The sequence below is a fragment of the Bos indicus genome, chromosome 5 (genome assembly GCF_029378745.1).
Source record: "Bos indicus isolate NIAB-ARS_2022 breed Sahiwal x Tharparkar chromosome 5, NIAB-ARS_B.indTharparkar_mat_pri_1.0, whole genome shotgun sequence".
Lineage (NCBI taxonomy): Eukaryota > Metazoa > Chordata > Mammalia > Artiodactyla > Bovidae > Bos > Bos indicus.
The window spans coordinates 106,635,201-106,659,206 of NC_091764.1; the positions used below are offsets into that span (position 1 = coordinate 106,635,201).

General features: G+C 44.6%; 1 protein-coding gene across 2 annotated transcripts in view; it reads left to right on the forward strand.

Moving 5' to 3' along the window:
* Positions 1–6,715: 6,715 nt before the first annotated feature.
* The window catches only part of PARP11 (poly(ADP-ribose) polymerase family member 11), a 33,696-nt gene continuing 16,405 nt past the window's right edge, over positions 6,716–24,006 (forward strand). Inside the window, exons 1-2 of one of the 2 annotated variants that reach the window (XM_019961682.2) lie at positions 6,716–6,937; positions 21,487–21,685. In XM_019961682.2, the coding sequence (XP_019817241.1) occupies positions 21,491–21,685 (195 nt within the window). In that variant the 5' untranslated portion in view covers positions 6,716–6,937; positions 21,487–21,490. The remainder of the gene's footprint in view (positions 6,938–21,486; positions 21,686–24,006) is intronic. The other variant, XM_019961683.2, reaches the window with a different exon arrangement.

A 24,006-nucleotide genomic window follows, 5' to 3' on the forward strand; every position in this document is an offset into this window, starting at 1 on the left:
TCCACATAAATACATTTTCAAAAAATGTATAAAGAATCAGTTATAAAAATAACTGATTAAAATAGCTAAGACTAAATCCTTCATCTCACCCGTCACTTGGTTCTCTATTCTCTTTCTGTTGTCTTAGGGGACATTGATTTTTTTTTCCACCATGAATTGACCTTGCCACTCTTTTCCTTCCTCCGCATGTTTTCTCCATCTGATTATTTTCTTTCTTTTTAGAGATAAGATGGATTGCCTGTGCTCCTCCATACTCCCACCTCTCCTTGACCCTTGGGCCTTTCCTCTGCTCTCTAGGCATTCTGAGATCTAATCCATTCACCCAGAAAAGCTGTGACAAACCTAGACAGCATGTTAAAAAGCAGAGACATCACTTTGCCAACAAAGGTCTGTCTAGTCAAAGCTGTGGTTTTTCCAGTAGTCATGTATGGATGTGAGAACTGGACCATAAAGAAAGCCTAAGTGCTGAAGAATGGATGCTTTTGAACTGTGGTGTCAGAGAAGGTTCTTGAGAGTCCCTTGGATGATAAGGAGACCAAACCAGTCAATCCTAAGGAAATCAGTCCTGAATATTCATTAGAAGGACTGATGCTGAAGCTGAAGCTCCAACTTTGACCACCTGATTTGAAGAGCTGACTCATTGGAACAAGAGTCTGATGCTGGGAAAGATTGAAGGCAGGAAGAGAAGGGGATGGCACAGGATGAGATGGTTGGATGGCATCACCGACTGGATGGATATGAATTTGAGCAAGCTCAGGGAGTTGGTGATGGACAGGGGAGCCTGGTGTGCTGCAGTCCATGCAGTCACAGAGTCGGACATGACTGAGAGACTGAACTGAGCTGAATCCACTCAACCAGGTGGGAGGGAAGATTCTGTCCCTCAGGATCCCTGGGCTGGGTTTAGGGTGGTTTAAGACATCTCTTGGGCTGCAGTCCATGGGGTTGCTAAGGGTCAGACATGACTGAATGACTTCACTTTGACTTCTCACTTTCATGCATTGGAGAAGGAAATGGCAATCCACTCCAGTGTTCTTGCCTAGAGAATCCCAGGGACAGGGGAGCCTGGTGGGCTGCCATTTATGGGGTCGCACAGAGTCAGACACGACTGAAGAGACTTAGCAGCAGCAGCAGCAAGACATCTCCATCCAGAACACAAGAAAGATAAACGAAAACATCTCTTTGTCTCGTTTTCCTGAGAAAGCTAGTGACTGTCCATGGTCAGGATGCATAGTTTCTACGGCTGTGGCATTTAGCCCCAGACAATGATGCAGTGGGAAGCCGTTCCAGCCCCAGACTGTGTCACAGAGAGTAAGCTCTTGGAAGACTATGAGAGGCTGAATACATGTCTGGACCATCCCTGGAGACAGTTACAGAAAAGTGCATGACGATGTTTCCTGTGAGAACATTCTAGAAAGTCCCAGATCCATTCCATTTCCTCAGAAACATAAGAGGAGTGTTATTATTAATTAGGATTCTAAATACCCAAGGGGCTCGGGCAGGTAATTTGAATGAGGATAAGAGATACTGGTTTGGTGACTCAGGTAAAACCGAGAATCCATTGCTAGTCCAAAGTGGTGGGTATTGCCAGTTGCTGGCACAGGAAGATGCTATGTAAGGGGAGCTCGAGAGAGCTATTATTTAATGTGAGATTTCCCAAGTTTTAAAACGGTGGCCACTTATCAAAACTTTTAAAATACTTTGTGTGCTAAAGCTTCTTAGCTCTCAGTTTGAGACCCTATGACTAATGATCTCGGGTCATTTCCCATGCTTGCTCTCTAATGGTGGTTATAAATCCAGAATAATAAGAAAAAAAGATGATTGAGAAACTTTGCACTGTTATTTCCAGTTTATGAAATGTGTTCTCTTCACATTTGGGACACAGCTGTATATTTTAAAAACATATCCATCTGAGGTTGGACAGCATCACTGACTCACTGGACATAAGTTTGAGCGAGCTCCAGGAGTTGGTGATGGACAGGGAGGCCCGGCGTGCTGCAGTCCATGGGGTCACAAAGAGTTGGACACGACTTAGTGACTAAACTGAACTGAACCTGAGCTCTATGCATCTGACTCTCCAGCCGCCAGGCCAGGCAACCCCAAGGTTTCATAGAAATGAAATCCCACAAAAGGCCCTAACCTTTCCAGTTAAACTTTCATTGTGAAAATCCATTCTATCTTCAAAGAAGTGCTAGTTCCTAAATTATTTACTACTGTTCACTTTGCAAAACTTGTTAAAGACAATCACCATAAACCACCAGTAACAATTTCATAATTATAGATAAATTTTATTCCTAAATAGAAGATGAAAAAATTGAACCCAGCAGTTTATTCAAAGAATAATGAATATATGACTAAGCAAAGTTTATTTCAAGAAGGTAAGGATGGGTTGAACATTAGAAATTCTGTTGATTCTTGTGTTACGACTTCCCTGGTAGCTCAGACAGCAAAGAATCTGTGCCTACAATGCAGGAGATCCAGATTTGATCCCTGGGTTGAGAAGAGCCCCTGGAGAAGGAAATGGCAACCTTCTCCAGTATTCTTGCCAGGAAAAGTCCCAGGACAGAGAAGCCTGGGGGCTACATCCCATGGGGTCACAAAGAGTCAGACAGGACTGAGTGACTAAGCACATTCATACCTGTGTTGAAAAAAATTTGAAAACTGTGGGAATTGTGAATTAAGTTTGGTCTGGGGCAAAATGAGGACTGCAGCCCAGGAGACATTCTTTTTGGATGGCTCTGAGAAACTGCCTCAAGGAGGCAAGAGGAGGAATAGGGATATATCCGAGTTTTGCAACAAAGGGCAGGTAGTCATTTGGGAACACCAAAAGATTACTGTTAATGAAAGAAACCAGATATGGCAAGTTAAGGAATTTAGCACTTTTCTTTGTATGGGAAGATGCAAGAGTCTGGACGCACTGAAATCATTCCTTTGATCTGTCCCTCAGCTTTCTGGGGCCCGTATCCTGTATTTTCACATCCTGAGTTCCCTCAGGGCTCATCAGCTCACCTTCCACGATGACGGCAATCGTTGGTGACAGCGACACCCTTTGTTAACTGATGTGGCAGGACATATTCCATTTCTCCTAGTGTAGTTCATTATATTCATGAGTCAGAATAAAAAAGGAGCACAGTGATAGAGCTCAATAGACAGTTGATAAATTTAATATCTTTCCCAATTAAATGCTTATAGTAAATAAGGAACAGAAAAATGATGTGTGTGTGCTCAGTCATGTCCACTCTTTATGACTTTCTGGACTAGAGCCGGTCTGCCTCTCTGTCCGTGGGATTTTTCAGGCAAGACTACTGGAATGGGTTGACATTTTCTCCCCAGGGGATCTTTCCCACCCAGGGATCAAACCCACATTTTTTGTGTCTTCTGCATTAGCAGGGAGATTCTTTACCCCTAAGCCATTGGGGAAGTCCTTAAAGATTATAGTGTTCTAGGAAATGGCAACCCACTCCAGCGTTCTTGTCTGGAGAATCCCGGGGACAGGGGAGCCTGGTGGGCTGCTGTCTATGGGGTCGCTAAGAGTCAGACAGAACTGAGCGGCTTCACTTTCACTTTCATGCATTGGAGAAGGAAATGGCAACCCACTCCAGTGTTCTTGCCTGGAGAATCCCAAGGACGGGGGAGCCTGGTAGGCTGCAGTCCATGGGGTCGCTAAGAGTCAGACACGACTGAGCGGCTTCACTCTCACTTTTCACTTTCATGCATTGGAGAAGGAAATGGCAGCCCACTCCAATATTCTTGCCTGGAGAATCCCAGGGACAGAGGAGCCTAGTGGGCTGCCGTCTATGGGGTCACACAGAGTCGGACACGACTGAAGTGACTTAGCAGCAGCAGCAGCAGCACCAACTAGGAGCAAATGTTTGTCATCCTGAGTTAAAGACTGAGTGCCCTTTTTCTTGTCTTGTGTTGATATTTTGGCCAATGCAAGAGTAAGAGTGAAAACTGCATTATTTGTAGGTGATATGATCGTTAAAATAGAAATTTCAGAGACATCAGTTGATAAGCTATTAAAACTATAAGACATTTTCAGTGGGGTAGTACACAAGATAAATACATACAGCATTCCATAGCTTGTATGTACGTTACACACATTTACATTTGAAATATCCATTGTGATTGATATTTAAGTCATTTCAAGTTTTTACTATTCCAAAAAATGTAGCAATAAACATTCTTGTACAGACCATTTCTGAACATTTATTCATTTACCTCCTTGAAATTAGCTCCTAGAAATGGAATTGTTCAATAAAAGATTATGGAAATTTCATATTGCCAAACTATGGGGCAGGGATCTTTACTTAACCTTTTTTTTTCCTCACTTTATTTTTTGTCAAATGGCTAACCAGTTGCCCCAGTATTACTTACTAAATAATCCATTCTTTCCTCACCACTTTGTAATAGATTTACTATACATATTGGATTGAAGGATATCTGTATATCCTATATTTCATAGTAAGTGAAAAAAACCAGATTCTAAATCTGTAGGTATTCTTGGACAAGTAAAAATTGTAATCTGTGGAGTTATATAAAAGCTCAATCTGTGGAGTTATATAAAAGCTCAGAAGTATATTTTTTTAAGTTTTTTTTTTTTTTTGACGTGGACCATTTTTAAAGTCTTTGCTGAATTGTTACAATAGTGCTTCCGCTGTTTACACTTTAGTTTTTTGGAGGAGGGGTTTGTAAGATCTTAGCTCCCTGACAAAGGCTAAGCATTGGAAGGTGAACCCTTAACCACTTGACTGCCAAGGAAGTCCCTCAGAAGGACCTTAAATTGTTTCCTTTTTGTTTCCTACGGGCAGATAGTACTTCTTTGCCTAGAAAATCCTTCCCCTCTTGTAGCTCATTTTACCTAGGTAACTTCAATAGGAGGGCATCCTATTTAAGTCTTAGCTTAAATTTCTTGGTGGGTGTAGGGTAGGGAGGTTCGACACAGGGGGTAGGCAAACACCCTGTCCTAGGTAATCATTTTTTCAAAGAATCCTGTACATGCCATACTACCTACAAACCATCCTGCATGTTCTTACTTATCTAAATTACACCTTATTGTTTCTCTGGACCCCAAGCTCTATGAGGGCTGCACACGGGTCAGTCTTATTCATTCTGGAGCCTAGCACAGTGCCTGGCAAATAACCGTCATTAACTGAGCACTTCAGTTCAGTTCAGCTCAGTTCAGTCGCTCAGTCGTGTCCGACTCTTTGCAACCCCATGAATTGCAGCACGCCAGGCCTCCCTGTCCATCACCAACTCCCAGAGTTCACTCATACTCATGTCCATTGAGTCAGTGATGCCATCCAGCCATCTCATCCTCTGTCGTCCCCTTCTCCTCCTGCCCCCAATCCCTCCCAGCATCAGAGTCTTTTCCAATGAGTTAGCTCTTCACATGAGGTGGCCAAAGTACTGGAGTTTCAGCTTCAGCATCATTCCCTCCAAAGAAATCCCAGGGCTGATCTCCTTCAGAATGGACTGGTTGGATCTTCTTTCAGTCCAAGGGACTCTCAAGAGTCTTCTCCAACACCACAGTTCAAAAGCATCAATTCGTCGGCGCTCAGCCTTCTTCACAGTCCAACTCTCACATCCATACATGACCACAGGAAAAACCATTGCCTTGACTAGACGGACCTTTGTTGGCAAAGTAATGTCTCTGCTTTTGAATATGCCATCTAGGTTGGTCATAACTTTCCTTCCAAGGAGTAAGTGTCTTTTAATTTCATGGCTGCAATCACCATCTGCAGTGATTTTGGAGCCCCCCAAAATTTATTCTGACACTGTTTCCACTGTTTCCCCATCTATTTCCCATGAAGTGATGGGACCGGATGCCATGATCTTAGTTTTCTGAATGTTGAGTCTTAAGCCAACTTTTTCACTCTCCTCTTTCACTTTCATCAAGAGGCTTTTTAGTTCCTCTTCACTTTCTGCCATAAGGGTGGTGTCATCTGCATATCTGAGGTTATTGATATTTCTCCCGGCAATCTTGATTTCAGTTTGTGTTTCTTCCAATCCAGCGTTTCTCATGATGTACTCTGCATATAAGTTAAATAAGCAGGGTGACTTACTGTTTGCCAAATACCGCGCTAGGTGCCTTTAACGACCTCACTACACCCTTAGATACTATTATCACCTCAGTTCTGAGAGTGAGGAAACCGAGTCTGAGCATGAAAGCTTGTCCTGCTGCTGCTGCTGCTAAGTCGCTTCAGTCGTGTCCGACTCTGTGTGACCCCAGAGACGGCAGCCCACCAGGCTCCCCCGTCCCTGGGATTCTCCAGGCAAGAACACTGGAGTGGGTTGCCATTTCCTTCTCCAATGCATGAAAGTGAAAAGTGAAAGTGAAGTCGCTCAGTCGTGTCCGACGCTCAGCGACCCCACGGACTGCAGCCTTCCAGGCTCCTCCATCCATGGGATTTTCCAGGCAAGAGTACTGGAGTGGGGTGCCAGTGCCTTCTCCGGAAAGCTTGTCCTGCGAGCTATTAATTCTCAGGCCTGTCTACCTCTTGGTCACTACGCGGTGATCAATAAATATAAGAGGAAGAACAGCCAGCGAGGTTCTCTCAGAGTGGACGTTACACTTCAACTGCAGGCCTGGGCGTGTGCTTGGACTGAAAACCCTTTAAAAAGCCCAGGACCACTCAGACCCTGGCAGGCTCCGCCCACCCCGCGCCGAGACCGGAAGGGAGCGTCAGGGGCGGGGCGGGCTTCCGGGGACGGGGCGGGGCCGGCGTTGGTTGGCCGGCTGCAGCCGGAAGTCGGGAGGTTTGGGGTCCAAAGACGCCGGCCTGTGACAGGGGAGAAGGAGGCCTACGAGAAGGTTGCCTCTCCGTCCCTTGGCTCCCGGGGACCCTCGGAAAAATCCAGTGCCCCGACCCTGCGGCCGGCCCCTTCCCCTAGGCTCTCTCCGCTCGATTTCGCCACCGCTATGTGGGAAGCGAATCCGGTGAGTAGCCGGGTGGGATGGGGCGGACCGATGGGCGGGGTTGACGGGAGAGGGCGGGCGGAGTTCCCGGGAACTGCGCCCCCCACACCCCGCACCCCTCCTGGCCCCGCCGGCCGGCTGTTGAGTTCCGAGAACGCGGAGGCCCCGGGTTCGGCGGCTCCGGCAGCACCTTGCGAACAGTGGAGAAGGCTTGGTGGGTCTCCAGTGCCGGGCAGGCTGTCTGTCCCGTCCCAGTGATTGATTTGGACTCGCTGTGGTTACTCTGCTCCCCATCCCTCCACACTGTCGTTTTAGACTGCGTTTTGCTGTCTGGCTGGCGTTTCCTGGGCCTCGAACCTGTGAGTCTTCGTTAGGCTCAGATGTACTTGCCAGCCCTCCACCTCACCCCTATCCAAAGCGAAGGGGCTTTCCCCCCCGGACTCTCCCCTGAATGGGCCTAAGAGGAACCGCCGGGGCGCCTTTCCCCTTTTTGATGGACAGCCTGGGAAAACGGGTGGGAGGGGTGGAGGGGCGAACGTGTGTTCTTAGATTTTTTTTTCCTCCCCCGGGTGGACAGAAGTGGTGACCTGGAGCGTTCCCGCTGCAAGTCTTTCTCCCTCCGGTATTCGCATTGTGTCTACATATATTTTTATTTTGTTTTTGTACCTTCGTTTAATATGCAGCTTTAAAAGAGAGGAGTCCGTTTGCCAGGAGTATTTCTATTAGTCTCCTGTTAGAGGCGAAGTCGCCTGGTAACACAGTTAGACGCTGTTTACACCTTTGAGTTAACTGGAAAATGGCAGAATCATGTATCAGCGAATTGTTGGCCAAAATATGTGCAGCTGCCCCGTCTATTGAGAGAAATTCCTGAGTCTACTTTAGTAACCCAGTTTCCATATTTGCAGTAACTCCTTTTCTGTCATCAGTACTACATCTTCCTCGTTCCTGGAGTATATTTCCAGGTAAAGAAGAGAGTTATCAGTAAATTTCCATCTGTTTTTCCCCAGTACAGACTAGTCTGTTGGTCTGGATTTTTTCGCTGCATGTTGTGGTTCCATCCCAGACCTTCATGTAATGATGGTCATCATTTAAGACTTTTTTTTTTTTTTGGCTCAGACATAGAATCCTCTAATATAAGGCCACATCAGAGGAAAGTAATTGCCGGGTTTTGATTTTAGCAAAAATAATTGCAGATTGTGAGAATGTATTCTGCTTATATATTCACTTTCGCTGTCATCAGTCAGTTTCATATATTATTATTATGTGTGTGTGTGTGTATTCAGTTTTTATTGGCTGTCTTCTTCCTGGTTTCTCCATAACACATCTTTACTCATCTAAGTACATGTCTTGCTCAAAGTCACATGTCTTAAATCCTTCATTATGTTGTAAGCTCCGCAGGGGCAGAGATTTTTGTCTGTTTTGTTTCCTGTGGCATCCAAAGACTAGGGAAGAGAGCCTGGCATATAGTAGGTGCTCAGTAAATGCCCCTTGAATTCACAAAGGCCATTGTATCAACACTGGGAAGACTCCTTTGCTCCATTTTTTTTTTTTCTCTTTCTCCATAACGTACATATCAGATTTCACTATTGGGTCACTGGTGTGTTTGTGAGGGTTATAGAGGCGCTAGTGAATATCTCCTGTATTTAGTTTGTTATGGCATTATCTCACTTCTTTGGAAGGAATGGTTGGTTTTCTCTGAAATCATTCTAGCGATTTTGCTTGATTTCAGTAGAGCAGACTGACTTTTGTTAATTGTGATGAACTTTGCACCTACAAACCCACATTCTTCTTCTGACCCTTGTCTTGCCACTCTAATATGTCTTAGTGGTCCTGTGTTTTCTTACTGATACTGTTTTTCTTCCTCTGAGCATATGAATACTATCAATAAGGACAGTTTGTGAAGTGAAAGTTGCTCAGTCATGTCCAACTGTTTGCGACCCCATGGACTACATAGTCCATGGAAATCTCCAGGCCAGAATACTGGAGTGGGTAGCTTTTCCCTTCTCCAGGAGATCTGCCCAACCCAGGGACTGAACCCAGGTCTGTTCTGTATAAATACAGCCAGCATCCTGCATTTGGGTTTCCTCTGGCAATTTGTTAGTTTCTTTTAATAGAAGAAGCATCTGGATTGTCTGTCCAGCTGTGCTCCTGGAGTAAAAATTAATTTTAATGTTTCTCTAAACCAAACACAATTGGGAAGATGAAAAAAAAAAAAGCATCCTAAAGATAAATACAGATGACTCTGTGTTACCCACCAGTGTAAATTACTGTTTACCATTTCTTTCCATTGAATGGTATAATAAATTCTGCTTTGTGGAGGAAGGCATAGTGAACTGCTTTAATTGAAGATGTCTGCTAATTTCTCCCTGTATTGTTTTGGTAGTATCTATGACTCTGATACGCCACCTGTAATCTGCAAATATATCTCCTCTGGCAAATACACCTCCTGTGTGATACTGTATTCTACTTGCAAGTGTTTTGGGGAGATAACTGCACTGACTCTGGCTGTGGTAATACTAGAAGCAGCCGCCCCCTTCCACCTGGAAAGTCCCCCAGACATGTTTGGAGTGTGGAAAATCACCATGAACTTGCAGCATTTCCTTGGGTGGGGGGAAACCCCACACAAGAAAACCAAGGAGCTATAAATAAACTTTATCTCAGCACACAGTTTTATTTTCCTTTTTCAAGACAGTCATGAGGTTGGTGGTGATTCTGTTCAAGTCTTTTACCAGCCAGGCACCGACTGAGGCAGACCCGGTTGACAGGCGGCATGTTCTCAGTTCCAGTGGGGGTTCCTGGCAGTTCTCCACCCACTGGGGGAGGCAGCCCTTGGCCAGTGTCCCTCAGTTTAGGAAAACGGCAAGATCTGCAGAAAGGACTTGGAAGGAGCACCATCACTGCCTGACTCTGCATACCCTGACCTTGCCCTGCCTTTTGCTCTCTCTGCCATTGTCTTACCCCTCTTTGCTGAAAATAGATTAAGTGTCAACATTACATGGGAGGGAGTTCCAGCTTCTCTCTGATGACAGAAAGTGAAAAGTGACAAACGTCTCTTAAGATAACAAGTCATCTCTTGCAGTAACAGGGTCTTAGTTCATAAAGAGTGATAAACTCTTGTGAAATTCCTTTTCCCTTGTTAGCTCGGACGGTGAGAACAGTCTAGTGACGTAGCGGAGGGAGGAGGAAATGACTTTGCCAAGATCAAGCAGGTGGGGAAGCCACGGAACTCTTAGCACCCATGTCCTCGCTGCCTCTGTCCTGCGCTTGGCGGGAGCCGTGATGATGTTTGTAAGTCAGCGCGGCACTCCACCTGCCAAGCCTCCTTTTCCTCTGTTGTTTTATCATCACAGCTGAGCTGCTTCCAGACTTCTCTCCTTTCTCTGTCCAGCATCTTGAGAGAATAGTCTTACACTTTCTGTCATTCTTACTCAAACCTCAGCTCCGCCAGCCCTGCCTCTGCCCCAGCACCTGGCTTGCTGGGAGGTCACCAGGAGCTTACGGATCACCATGCACAACGGCCACCTGCACACCTGACCCTCTTCTGTCTTTCTGCAGCATTAATGCCACTGGAAGTATTTCTCACAACCTCCTCTCTCTTCTTTTGGAATTTTCTGGGACTGTACTTCTTTGGATTTCTTTTCCTTCCTGTGATTTGTCCTTGAATCCTGATCTTGGCTTAGCTGCACTGCCTTTTTCTGTCCTGAAACGTTCCACCTTCCCCTTGTTCTTGTCTCGGTGCGTCTTTCTGAACTCCCAGGCTTCAGGTATCACTCTGATGGCCGTGCCTGCCCAATGTATGCCATTAATCCTGACCCCTTCTCTGAACTGGGAGATGGACAGAGCTACTGGTTGTCTGTCCAAGAGTTCACAGGTAGCATGTCTAAACCCAGCTCCCTGAGCTGTCAAGTCATGATTTCACCCCATCAACAAACACGAGATAAACACCTGCTTACTCCAGACACTAGGAAGGGACCAGTGCAAACCTGGACCGCGTCAGAGCCTATCCTCAAGGGCTGGAGGTATAGTTTGAATGGGGCCAGTGTTGCCAGAGGGTGTCTGGGGGACTGGGTAGGTTTAGTGAAGTAACTTACAGTTTGAGCTAGGTGTCCGAGTCACATGATGTGGTCTCATGGAAAGGACAGAGGAAGCAAAATAGCTGAAGCCCGCAAAAGCAAGAGAGAATGACCCGTACAGCTTCAGTGGAGGAGTGACATGGAAGAAGAGCATGGCTGGTGGGTCAAGTCTAGGTGAGGACATCGCGAGAGAATGAGTGTGGAGGGCTGTAGGGGGTGGCAGCTGACATCTGTGGCTGTGTGTGTCTGGAGTAGGCAGTGTCTTTCATAGACGTACCCTTGGGCTGGAGGGGGGATGGAGGTAGGGTGGGTTCCTCGCAGGGAAAGTTTAGACAGTGTAGTGTCCATGCAGACATGTTCTCAAGATCAGCATCCACTTGGGGTTTGGTAACTGACAGGTGCTTCCAGACTTCTCTCCTTTCTGTGTCCAGCGTCTTGAGAGAATAGTCGTACACTTTTTGTCTTTCTTACTCAAACTTCAGCTCCCCCAGCCCCTCCTCTGCCCCAGCACCTGACTTGCTGGGAGGTCACCGAGAACTTTGGCATTGTCTTGGCATTCTCTATAATTGTTCTGGCAATGGGTTTAGCTGAGCTTAGAGAGGTGTGTGATGTGTGCGATGTTTGGTGGCTGGGGGCAACACTGACTAGTTTACGGGGTCCTCTGGTACTTCTGTGAGGTGGGGGGGGTGTAAATTACTGTCCTTTGTTTAATGATGAGACAAAGGCTCAACCTTGGGTGCATTTTCTGAATAAGGACAGCCCAGTTTTCAACACAGAGCTTTCTGTCCCCAGAACAAGTGCTTTTCCCATTCCGACTTGGGATGTAGGATTTAGAATGAGTAGAAAAGACCCTGTGGGGAGGGCTGCAGGAAACCAGAGCTAAAGGAAGGGCTCCTGAACTGCAGAAAATCTTTGTGATGACATCTCTGGGGATTCAGGACTTTCTAGTGATGTCGCCCACGAATAGGAGGAGAAAGACAATGCGGCCCTCCTGGAATTGGCATGGTGGGCACTGCACAGGGCTTAGGGGTGAGTCTGGTGTCAGGGCAGAACAGTCGGAGACAAAGCTGGGCGTGCGTGTTCATGGTTGAGGCCTGAAGGGATGGCGTGGGGTGGTTCACCGAGGGAGCCCCCCCTGGCCTGGTGCTCATGCAGGGTGTTGAGGCCTTTGGCACGTGCAGCTTCCCCTCCCAGAGTAGACTTGCTTTGGAAATAAGGTCTGAGGTCGCTCACTCATTTATTTAGCACTTACTATAAGCCAGTGAGTTCTCAGGCCCAGAGTTCACGGTAGTGAGCAACCCAGCAGGCCTGGCCCTTGTGGGTTTGCGGTCTATGCAGTGAGGCAGACATTACACCAATAACTGCACCTTAGCGTTCAACTCCAACCATAGTAGAAGCTCTGAAAGAAAAAGCACACTGGAATATGTAACAGGAGGAGCTAGTGCTGGACTCGGAGATCCATCCGGTCAGGCCACCCAGTGAGAGCTCCTTCTGCAGAGATTTGAGGGACTGAGCAAGGGTTAGCCAGGTACAGTCATCATGGGAGGGGAGGAGGGCTGTTCAGACAGCAGAGATGCCCGAGCGAAGGCCCCGAGGCAGGAAGGAGCTTGAGAGAGAAGCCATCTGTGGCTGGAACGCCAGGAACCAGGAGTCCGGCCGGTAGGTAGTTAGGAACAGGCCACGTGTGGATTTGTGGCACCTGTTTAGGATTTGACTTTTACCCTCAGAGGAGGGGTTTTACAAAGATCATTCTGGCTGCTGTGGGGAAAATGAGTTCTGTGTTAGAGAGTATGCGAGGCAGAGTGATGGGCTGCCAAAGGTCTCCACATCCTGGTCACCAGAAAGTGTGACTCTTGTCAGGTCACGGAGCAAAAGGGAGTTAAGATTGCTGGTCAGCTGACTAATAATGGGGAGTGTATCTTGAATTGTACAGGTGTACTCAGTGTCGTCATCACTGGGGTCCTTAAAAGCAGAAGATGGAGATAGGAGTGAGTCAGAGGGAGCGTGAGGCTGGAGGAAGAATCACAGATGTGCATCATTGCTGACTGGAGATGGACTTAAGGGAGCCGTAAAGCAAGCAGTGCGATCGGCTTTTAGAAGCTGGAAAAGCCGAGGAAATTGAGCCCCCCAGCAGCCTCCAGGTGGGAACCAAGCCCATCTTAATTTTAGCCTGTGAGTCCCACATCAGACCGCAACAGACCTGTGAGATGAGAAAGTGTGTTCTTATAAGTCACTAAATTGGTGGTGGTTTGTTCTGGCAGTGACTAGAACTTGCACAGATGGACATCTGAAGGACTGTGGGGAGGCACTTAGGGAGCTGTAGTGTGTGGTCCAGGGTTGAGGAGAGCAGGGTGGGTCAACCCAGGTCAACACAGTCACCAAATTGACACACTTATAATATCAGATAACTGTAGGATTCAACCAGCCAGGATGTTTGGAAGATGGGAGCAAGTGGATTCTTGGACTGCTTCAGTTTCTGGAAAGTATCTGTTCCTGTTCTCTTGTAACACTGGTTGTGTTCTTTATATATTCACAATACTAAGGTCAGTCTTCCTCTCCAGTGAGTCAGGAAAACCATCAGATTCTTGGAAGAAATCAGAGCCTAGCAATTGAGCCATTTCCAGCATAGTTTGGTGACTTTGTGAAATCTGGTATTGTATTCTCAGCATTAAAACTTGGGGTAAAAAAGGGTTTAGCGATGTTTTGGCCTTGGACTAGTAGGTTGCCGTTATTTACGATGCTGACTGTGTTTCAGCATCACTTCCGTAGGCCTCTGGAAATCAAGCTTGACCATAGGCTTAATCCGTATCACGAAGAAGTGTTTTTAATTTCATCCCTCCCTTCAGCAACTCGTGTCAGCACTTTTATCCTTGGCAGCCGGTAAATCAGGTGGGAAGAGGAATCTTACAGACACTGCCATTTCTTCCTTCAGCGTCTGAAAGCACGTGCTCTGAGGTGGCAGGATTTGCTGGTACTTGGTTTTCACTGTTTCCTTCCACACCCAGTTACACTCGGGAGGCGCATCGCTGCCTTCTGAGTGTCCCAGATGTTTAAGCATCATTTAGGAACCCAGCAGCACATTTCCTTGCTGTTTGTATAGCTTGAGCTCTTTTAGTTGTGAATGGATTGCACCTTTTCCAGCCCACGTCACAGACCACAAAAGTATCATTGCCTGAATGAAAGCCAACTTCCCTTGTACCATGAGTTCCCATCAGTAAACAGAACAGAAGGCTGTTGAGTTCTCCTACCCTGTTACATACTACATGTGCTACAAGAATGGATTTGTATTTTCTCTCTTGTAGTCTGTTCAATTTTAAAACTAAATACATGTTGAAACACTCAAGTGATAACAATCGCTCTGCTGTATCATGTGCCATTGATAAGATGTGACTTCCAACAGAGTAATTTAATAAAGAAATTTTGTCAAGAGCTTGTTTTTTTTTGGTCACAGCAGTTAAATTGGGCATTAAATTTGAATTGACAGATTCTCAGCAATATCAAGACTTTTGCCCATTTTAGCTGGGTAATGCCTATTTAGCCTGGGTTCCTCTGTATCCTTATCAACAAAGGAGATTGATTTGGGCTCTGTTTGAAAATTGTGTGGAAGTTTATTTGTTTTTACACCATTATATTTGCTGAACACCAGCTTATATGAGCTGATTAACACAGACCGAACATAGGCGTTATGGTAAGAAAATAACGGATTTTTGTGAAAATCATTATTAAGCTTATATTTCAACTTTGCAAACTGCATGTGAACAAATTTCTTCCTTTACCTTTTTTTCTCTGAAAATGCCTTTGAACTACTTCCTAATTCTTAAGGACCATGTTTTAAAGATGCTAAGGAAGACAAAAAGGGACTAGGACTGAGCACCAGGAACCTGTGAAGTGATAGCATGAATAGATGTAAAGATGCAAACGGTTGAGGATCATGGCCAGAAATCTAAGATGATTTGGAGAGTGTGATTCAATGAAAACTGAGAAAAAAGTAATTTAGATTAATGGGTAAAATGTTACTGAGAGGTTAAATAAGATAAGGTCTGATAAAAGTGTGCAGGACTGAGGACAGCTCATTGGAGGTCCTGGCAAGTGCCTGTGTGCGTGCGTGTGTCCGTCTGTGACAGTGGTAGGAGATACTGGGCCAGAAGCTGGCAAACCCGAGTTAGAGTAGGTGTTAGCGTGCCTGGAAAGGAACCAACAAGCACAGTGTGTGTAGACACACAGTTATAGTTAGTAAGCCTCCACAGGAGATGAGGCGGAATCCCCAAAGCACTCAACCGAAAAGAAGATTGAAAAAAAAAGATGAAAAGGGGACAAAGAACAGGGGACAAGTAAAAAGCAAATAGCAAGATGATAAACCTAACCAATCAATAATAGCAAGTAATACTCCAAACATCCCAGTTGGAAGGCAGATTGTCAGATTGGATTAAAAAGCAAAACCCAGCTGTAAATTGTCTACAGGAAACACACATGGAAAATGAAGACACAAGTAGGATAAAACTAAATGGAAAGAGATACACAGTGCTAACTCTAGTTGAGAGAAAGAGTGGTATTAATATTATAGTAGGTTTCAGTGATAATGGTATTATTAGTTATAAAGAATGCCATATCCTAATGATAAAGAAGTCAGTTCATCAGAAACAACTTTAAACATTTATACACCCAATAACAGAGTATCAAGATACATGAAACAAAACTAGTAAAACTGTTAAGGAGAAATAGACAAATCCCATTTTAGTTGGAGATTTTAATACTCCTGTCTCAATAATTGATGGAATAAGTAGTTAGGAATGAGCAAGGGTATAGAAGACTTGAACAACATTATCAACATCAGCTTCAGCTGATCAATATTTATAGACCATTAATTACATCCAACAACTGCTGAATACACGTTTCTTTTTTAACTACACAGAGAATATTTAGCAATATAGATCATATATCTGGGCCATGAACGGAGTCTAAATACATTTAAAAGAATTGGGGTCATAGGTATGCTGTCTGAGTGAAATGGAATTAAATTAGAATTCAGTAAACAAAAGATCTGTAAAAATCCTCAAGTATTGGTAAGTAAATAGTAACCTTACAAAACTCATTGATTAAAGAAATAAGGGAAAATAGAACATGAAAACCTATCAAATTTGTGGTATGCTGCTAAGCAGTACTCAGAGGGAAATTTATAGTTATAGCTGCTTATATATAAAAAAAGTCACAAATCAGTGACCACAGCTTCCTCCTTAAGAAATGAGAAAAAGAAGAGCAAATTAAACTAAAGCAGGAACAAAGAGATAAAGTTTAGAGTGAAAATCACGAAAATGAAACAACAGAGAAAATGAAACCAGAAGGAAAAATAGAAAAAGGGAATACAAATTACCAATATTGAGAATGAGAGAGAGAGTATCACTACATATTCTACAAATGTGAAAGGATAGTAAGGGGATTGTTATGAACAACTGAATGTCAGTTAGTGTGATGACTGAGATAAAATTGACATGTTCTCTCTAAGACACAAATTACCAAAGCACCCTCAAGAAATAAATCACACAAATAGCCCAGTATTTACTAAAAAATTTAAATTTGTAGAAAAAACTTACCCACAAAGAAAACTGCAAGTGCAGTTGCTTGCCAGTGATTTTTATAAACATTTAAGGAAGAAATAATAACAATTTTGCACAGACTTCAGAAAATTGAAGTTAAGGTAATACTTCACCACTCATTCTATGAAACTGTCACCATGCCAATACCAAAACCAGTCAAAGACGCTATAAGACAACTACAGATCAACATCCCTAATGAATGTAGACACAAACATTCTAAAGGAAATTTTAACAAACCAGACCTAATAATATATAAGGTTAATGCATCATTACCAAATGGTGTTTATCCCCCAAATTCAAGGTTTGTTTAATATTTGAATAGCAATCAGTATGTGCTAATCACTCAGTCATGTCTGACTCTTTGTGACCCCATGGACTCTGTGCCTGGGATTCTTCAGGCAGAATATTGGAGTGGGTAGCCGTTCTCTTCAGGGGATCTTCCTGACCCGGGATCAGACCCAGGTCTCCTGCATTGCAGGCAGATTCTTTACCATCTGAGCCATCAGGGAAGCCCAGCACTCAGTATAACTCATCTGCAAATACACTAAAATGAAAAACCATATGATTATTTCAATGCATGCAGAAAACGCATTTGACAAAATCCAGTATCTATTCCTGATACAAGTTCTGAGCTGCCTAGGACCAGAAGAAAACATGCTCAGCCTGAGAAGGGGTGTACAGAAAAGGTTAACTGAACAGGCCTGGGCTGCTCAAACTCTGCACATTCTCAAGAATGTGCAATGACCAATACCTGTTTTCATGACTGTCCTTTGCTGAACTCCAAAGAACTGAACTCTTGGAATTGGTTATCTAATGAGTGTAATTGCATGGTCGCGATCTTCAGCCATGCTCCATCAGTGTCCAGATAGTTTATACTAGCAATGTGATTCATGGTGAGTTCTAACCTTCTGGAGGTCTGGAACTTTGGCAGCTGAGGTGGGTCACCCACACAGGTGCTATATGCTTGCATGACCAATACCCAGTAGAACCCCTGGACACCTAGGCTCAGGTGAATGTCCTTGGTGGGCAGCACTCTGTTGCCCACAGAGTTTCTGGGAGAATTAAGTGTCCTGTGTGACTCCAGTGGGAAGGGACACTTGAAAGCTTGAACATGGTTCCTCTGGACTTCACCCCATCCAATTTCCTTGTGGTGTTTATTTCACTCTGTATACTTTTACTGTAATAAACTATAGCCATAATCGACCAACTCTGAGTCCTGTGAATTCTTCTCTCATGAGCCTCAGGTTGACCTTGGGGACCCCTGACACATGGGACATCTATGAAATACCTGTATCTAATATTAAACTTGGTAGTCAAAGACTGAATGCTTCCCCACTAAGATCAGGAATGAGGCAGTGATGCTTGTTGTTTATGTACCTTTATCCTGGAAATTATAACCAGTGCAGTAAGACAAGAAAAAGCACAGAAAAGAAAAAACAGACATCTGTATGCTAGAAGAAAGAAGGAAAGCTTCTGTCTGTATGATGCCTATATAGAAATGTGATGAAATGTCCAGAAGTTTTCTAGAATTAATAAGTGAGTTTACTAAGGTTGCCAAATACAGAAACCAGATCCCCAAATCAACATATATCTACATACTAGCAACATTCAATCAGAAATTGAAATTTCAAATGCAGTTCCATTTACAGTAGTATCAAAAATAGGTATGAATCTTGCAGAAATGATGTGTGGGATCTGTACATGATGTGTGGGATCTGTACATCGAAAACTATAAAACATTATTGAAAACAGTTAAAGAAGATGTAAATAAGTCAAGAGACATACCTCATTCATGGGTTGGAATACTAAATATTGTTGAGATGCCAGTTCCAGGTAGCTCATTCACTATTCAATCCCAGTCGAACGTGAATGGACCTAGACTTGCCAAAGCAGTTCTGAGAAAGAAGAACAAATTGGAGTGCTAACCAGACCACCTGACCTCCTCTTGAGAAACCTGTATACAGGTCAGGAAGCAACAATTAGAACTGGACATAGAACAACAGACTGGTTCCAAATAGGAAAAGGAGTACGTCAAGGCTGTATATTGTCACCCTGCTTGTTTAACTTCTGTGCAGAGTACATCATGAGAAACGCTGGGCTGGAAGAAGCACAAGCTGGAATCAAGATTGCCGGGAGAAATATCAATAACCTCAGATATGCAGATGACACCACCCTTGTGGCAGAAAGTGAAGAAGAACTGTAAGAGCCTCTTGATGAAAGTGAAAGAGGAAAGTGAAAAAGTGTAAAGCTCAATATTCAGAAAACTAAGATCATGGCATCTGGTCCCATCACTTCATGGGAAATAGATGGGGAAACAGTGGAAACAGTGTCAGACTTTATTTTTTGGCGGCTCCAAAATCACTGCAGATCGTGATTGCAGCCATGAAATTAAAAGACACTTACTCCTTGGAAGGAAAGTTATGACCAACCTAGACAGCATATTCAAAAGCAGAGAGATTACTTTGCCAACAAAGGTCCATCTAGTCAAGGCAATGGTTTTTCCAGTGGTCATGTATGGGTGTGAGAGTTGGACTGTGAAGAAAGCTGAGCACTGATGAATTGATGCTTTTGAACTGTGGTGTTGGAGAAGACTCTTGAGAGTCCCTTGGACTGCAAGGAGATCCAACCAGTCCATCCTAAAGGAGATCAGTCCTGAGTGTTCATTGGAAGGACTGATGCTGAAGCTGAAACTCCAATATTTTGGCCACCTCATGCAAAGAGTTGACTCATTTGAAAAGACCCTGATGCTGGGAACGATTAAGGGCAGGAGGAGAAGGGGACGACAGGGGATGAGATGGTTGGATGGCATCACCGACACAATGGACATGGGTTTGGGTGGACTCCAGGAGTTGATGGACGGGGAGGCCTGGCATGTTGCAGTTCATGGGGTCGCAAAGAATTGGACACAACTGAGCAACTGAACTGAACTGAATGCTACCTGATTAAAAGATTGAGTATGAAACTGGACTTCCTAAGTGGCACTAGTGGTAAAGAATCCACCTGCTAATGTAGGAGATGCCAGAGACGTGGGTTCAATCCCTGGATCGGGAAGATCCCCTGGAGGAGGAAATTTCAACCCACTCCAGTATTCTTGCCTGGAAAATCCCATAGATAAAGGAGCCTGGCGGGCTACAGTTCAGAGAGTTGGACACGACTGAGCAAGCAACATGACATGAAACTCCACTCAAAACCGTGTATTCAAAATAGAAAAAATGTTTATTAGAATAGAAGGTCTAGAAGTAGGCCCACAAACATGGACAACTGATTTTTTAATAAAAGACTCGGTGGAAAAGGGCGGTTTACTCGGTGTTTTGTTAGAAGAAATGTTTAAGCCCCTGTGCCAGTGAGATTCCCCCCATGCTGATGGATTGGTGTGCAGCCTTGGAGATGTCACATCGGCCCCAGGACCTGCTCTGACCACTCCTGGGTTGGTACAGCCTAGAGCTTGTGCACAGCCTTCCCACTGCCACTGTTGATTCCATGTGGGCTCTTGTTGGCTTTCCCTGGTTCTCTATGTTAACTTTTTGACTAGTCTGCCATTCTGCTTATATCAGAGCTTCTCCTTAATTTCATGAAAAGATTGCTTTTTTTTTTTTCCAATAATGTTCTTAGGCATGAGGTTCTCTACTCTTTGTTCATGTAGAGCCAGCCCCCTCAGGCAGATACATGGATCTCTGCACCCAAAGCAGGGGTGTACCTTTGCTCCGGTAAATAGAACCCCAGTGTCACTGTGCCTGGAACTGGAGATGGGAGCCTGTTCTTCCCAGAGTGCCACCTTCCTCTGAGTGGGCACTGGGCGAGAGGGGAGATGACAGCCCTCGGTCGTCTTGACTTACTCCTCCTGCCATGAAAACTTTACCCTGGGAGCAGACTAGGTGGAAGCAGTCAGGGCCCCGTATTCACAGCATGTTGGGTCTGGACGGGAGCTTCCACCAAATGAGTGGGGACTGGGTAGAGGAAAGGAGACGAGTCCTTGGTGTTGTCTGCCCGAAATAGACCTTCCGCACGTGGGGGCAGGCAGCCCCTTCCAGGGTGTCGTAGCCCCAGACTAGCAGCTGGACAGAGAGGAAACCCCTGTCTTCTTGTCTGCAACACAGAGCAGGGGGAGCAGGGCTGATGGAGCAGACCTCAGCTCAAAGGCCAGACCCTCCCTTGCCTGCTCTGAGACTTCGTAGATTTTCTTGAGCAAATACTTCTTTTGCTTTATGCTCTTAGGATAGTTTCCAGAGACTAAATGTTGTTGTTCTTTAAAATAATGTCCACCAGTTAAAATGCAGTTTTGTCATTCCAAAAGTTCCACCCTGTTTCTAAGCTTTTGATGCCTAGTTTTGGACCTTCTTCCTATAATAAGGGGGGCTTTCCTGGTGGCTCAGATGCTGAAGAATCTGCCTGCAGTGCAGGAGACCCAGGTTTGATCCTTGAGTTGGAAAGATTCCTTGGAGCAGGAAATGGCAACCCACTCTAGTATTCTTACTTGGATAATCCCATGGACAGAGGAGGCTGCAGCCCATGGGATGGCAAAGAGTTGGATGCAACTGATCGACTAACAGTTCATGCTTTGACACGTATAAGAAACAAGGAGGTTTTCATTACCAAATATTATTTCCTCAAGGTGTTATGTTTATACTAACCAAACAAGTGATACTTACTTTAATAAACTCATCAGAGGGTTTTAGCCATCTGGAATGTCATTTTTCTCTCACAGGCCAGGATTTTGACTTTAAACTTATCTTCCACCTGGCCTTTCAATTTGATGATCCAAACTGATTGCTCCCAGGCCCCATAAATATTCCCTTTGGAAAAGCTAGCATTGTAGACGGGCTCCTCCAGCATACGCATTGCACTTGAAAATTTACAAAACGTTTTTTTCCACTTTACATTAACTTTTTTTTTTTCTCCTCAGCCTGATGTGCAGGAAGTATCATTGTCTGCCAGTTAACCAGAAGATCAAGCAGAGTATGGCATCCTGGCTGATCGAACCCATCTCACTGACATTTATTGACTGCCTCCTCTCTGGTGGACAGCTTGTACACACTCCTTTTGTTGCCTATAAATGTATCATAACCTCGATACATTACTTCCGTGGTTACAGTATTTTAAAGGTATTCACTGAAGCTTGACTTACCTCTTTGAGCCTAATTATATACACTAGTCATTCCTTTGGAGGGTGAACTTGTTGAAAACCATACAAGTTAGTCTTGTGAACTGAGTCTATAGAAAGAAAGTCATAACATCTGTGAAGCAAAGCAGTCACATTCACCTTTAGCCCCAGAGGAGAGAAGAGACAGGGGGCTGGCATCTTAGGGAAGCGTCGGGTATTTCTAGAATCTTCTTTGAACTGCCAGCTGTGTGATTCTAGACAATGTAATTATCTTTCCTCTATTTCGTTTCTCCCCCCCCCCCCCCCCAACACTAACTGGAGAATAATGACTTCTCTTGTGCCTTGGATTGTGGAGGAAAACATTAGTGTAAGTTGACGAGGAATTTTATAAAATCTGAAGCTCCTTAGGGCAGTGGTACCAGCCTGTGGTATGGCCCTCTCTGTACAGGGATGATAAGACAAGTCTGTCCTGGGCGCCCCTCTGACCTGCTGACACACACACAGCTGCCTTTGACGGGCCTCCTGGAAAGGACTGTGGTGAACACGCCCGCCTTGTGACCTGGCTCACGGCGTGGTCCTGGGTTAGTGTGACGCACCACAGCACACCGGTTGCTTGTATGCTGTGTCTGGGGGGCTTTTCTACTTCCCATCCCTTTTCTCCTCGATGGAACTCATAAGCCAAATATTTATCCGAACTATTTCCTTGAAATTCATCCTTCCCAATTTTTTAAGTTATTTTCGGAAGAAAAACTAAATTTAGGTCACTGTTGCTTTCTGTGTAAATGGGCAAATTAGGTGAACAGTAAATCATAAGGAAGAGTAGGCGCTGTGAATAACTTACACAGCTGATCTTAAAATTTAAATCACTGCCTTTATTCCTGGTAAAATATATAAGGTGGAATGCAGGTGCTGTGTGTTCAGCTGCTAAATCACATCTGACTCTGCGACCTCACGGACTGCAGCCTGCCAGGCACCTCTGTCCATGGGATTTTCTGGGCAAGAACACTGGAGTGGGTTGCTGTTTCCTCTTCCAGGGGATCTTCCTGACCCAGGGTTCAAGGCCGTGTCTCCTGCGTTGGCAGGCGGATTCTTTACCTACTGAGCCACACAGCAGAGCCTAAATCTACAGCTCTTGCTCTGAGGGTGTTCTGGTTTTAATTTCTTAGCAGCCAATCCACTTTAAAACATGAAGGGAAATTCCTGAACATAATTACAAAGCATTCCTTGGAGAGAGTTTCCAAACAGGAATGAAAAAATAACAAGCCCCATCCCCTGTGCTCAGGTACTGTGCTTGGTACTCTGCAGGACTGGGCGTCATGTCTCCCAGCAGCCAGGGAAGAAGGATCTTCTCATCTCAGGTCTGTGAGAAGGAAACCGGGCATAGAAGGTTTCTCAACAAGGGCATAGAAGCTTAGCCCAGGTGAAACCACTTCTGGATACTTTAAAGAATGAAATTTTTTCCAAATTACCCAAGTACTACATATTCTTTGCCAAAAAAAAAAAAAAAAAATCAGAGATACAGGAAATTAAAGTTTTGACAAATCACCAGTAACCGTTTAACTGTGTGTGTGTGTGTATGATGAAACACACACACATACACACACACACACATACACACACACACAGCAAAGTCTGAATGATACACAGTTAAGTGAATAGTATTGATTAACCGTGGAGAAAGCAGGTGAGAGCCACCAGGAAGGGAAGTGATGGTCAAAGAAGTCTTTAGCTTTATCTTGAATGTTCTGCTTTTTTGCAAGGAGAATATTTTCATATATTAGCTGTGCAAATTTAGTAATTTAAAAACCCTTAGAGAATGAGGACAGAAAGCTACATTCTAGGTAAAGTTGAATCTTCATGACTCACCTCTTTCCCTCTTTTCTGGTGACCTCCTCTTCATCACATTCTCCACCCAAAAGTGTTTAAAACTTTCAAAAATAATAACATGTACATGATATAGACAAGATTATAAAGTCATTGATAAGGAAATATAAGGCAGTGTTCCATCGTGTGGAAGTGCACAGACCCTGGGTCTGCACTGCCTGGGTTTGAACCCTGGCTTCCCTGTTGTGACCTTCTCATTTATAAATGTGGGGTAGTAATAGTACCTATGTTACAGGGCTGTTGTGAGTGTTGCTCGTGCAGTACTGGGGACAGCATCTGGCACCTAGGAAGAGCCCATCCTATAGATCAGTCCTGGGTGTTCACTGGAAGGACTGATGCTGAAGCTGAAACTCCAGCACTGGCCACCGGGTGCGAAGAGCTGACTCATTTGGAAAGACTGATGCTGGGAGGGATTGGGGGCAGGAGGAGAAGGGGACG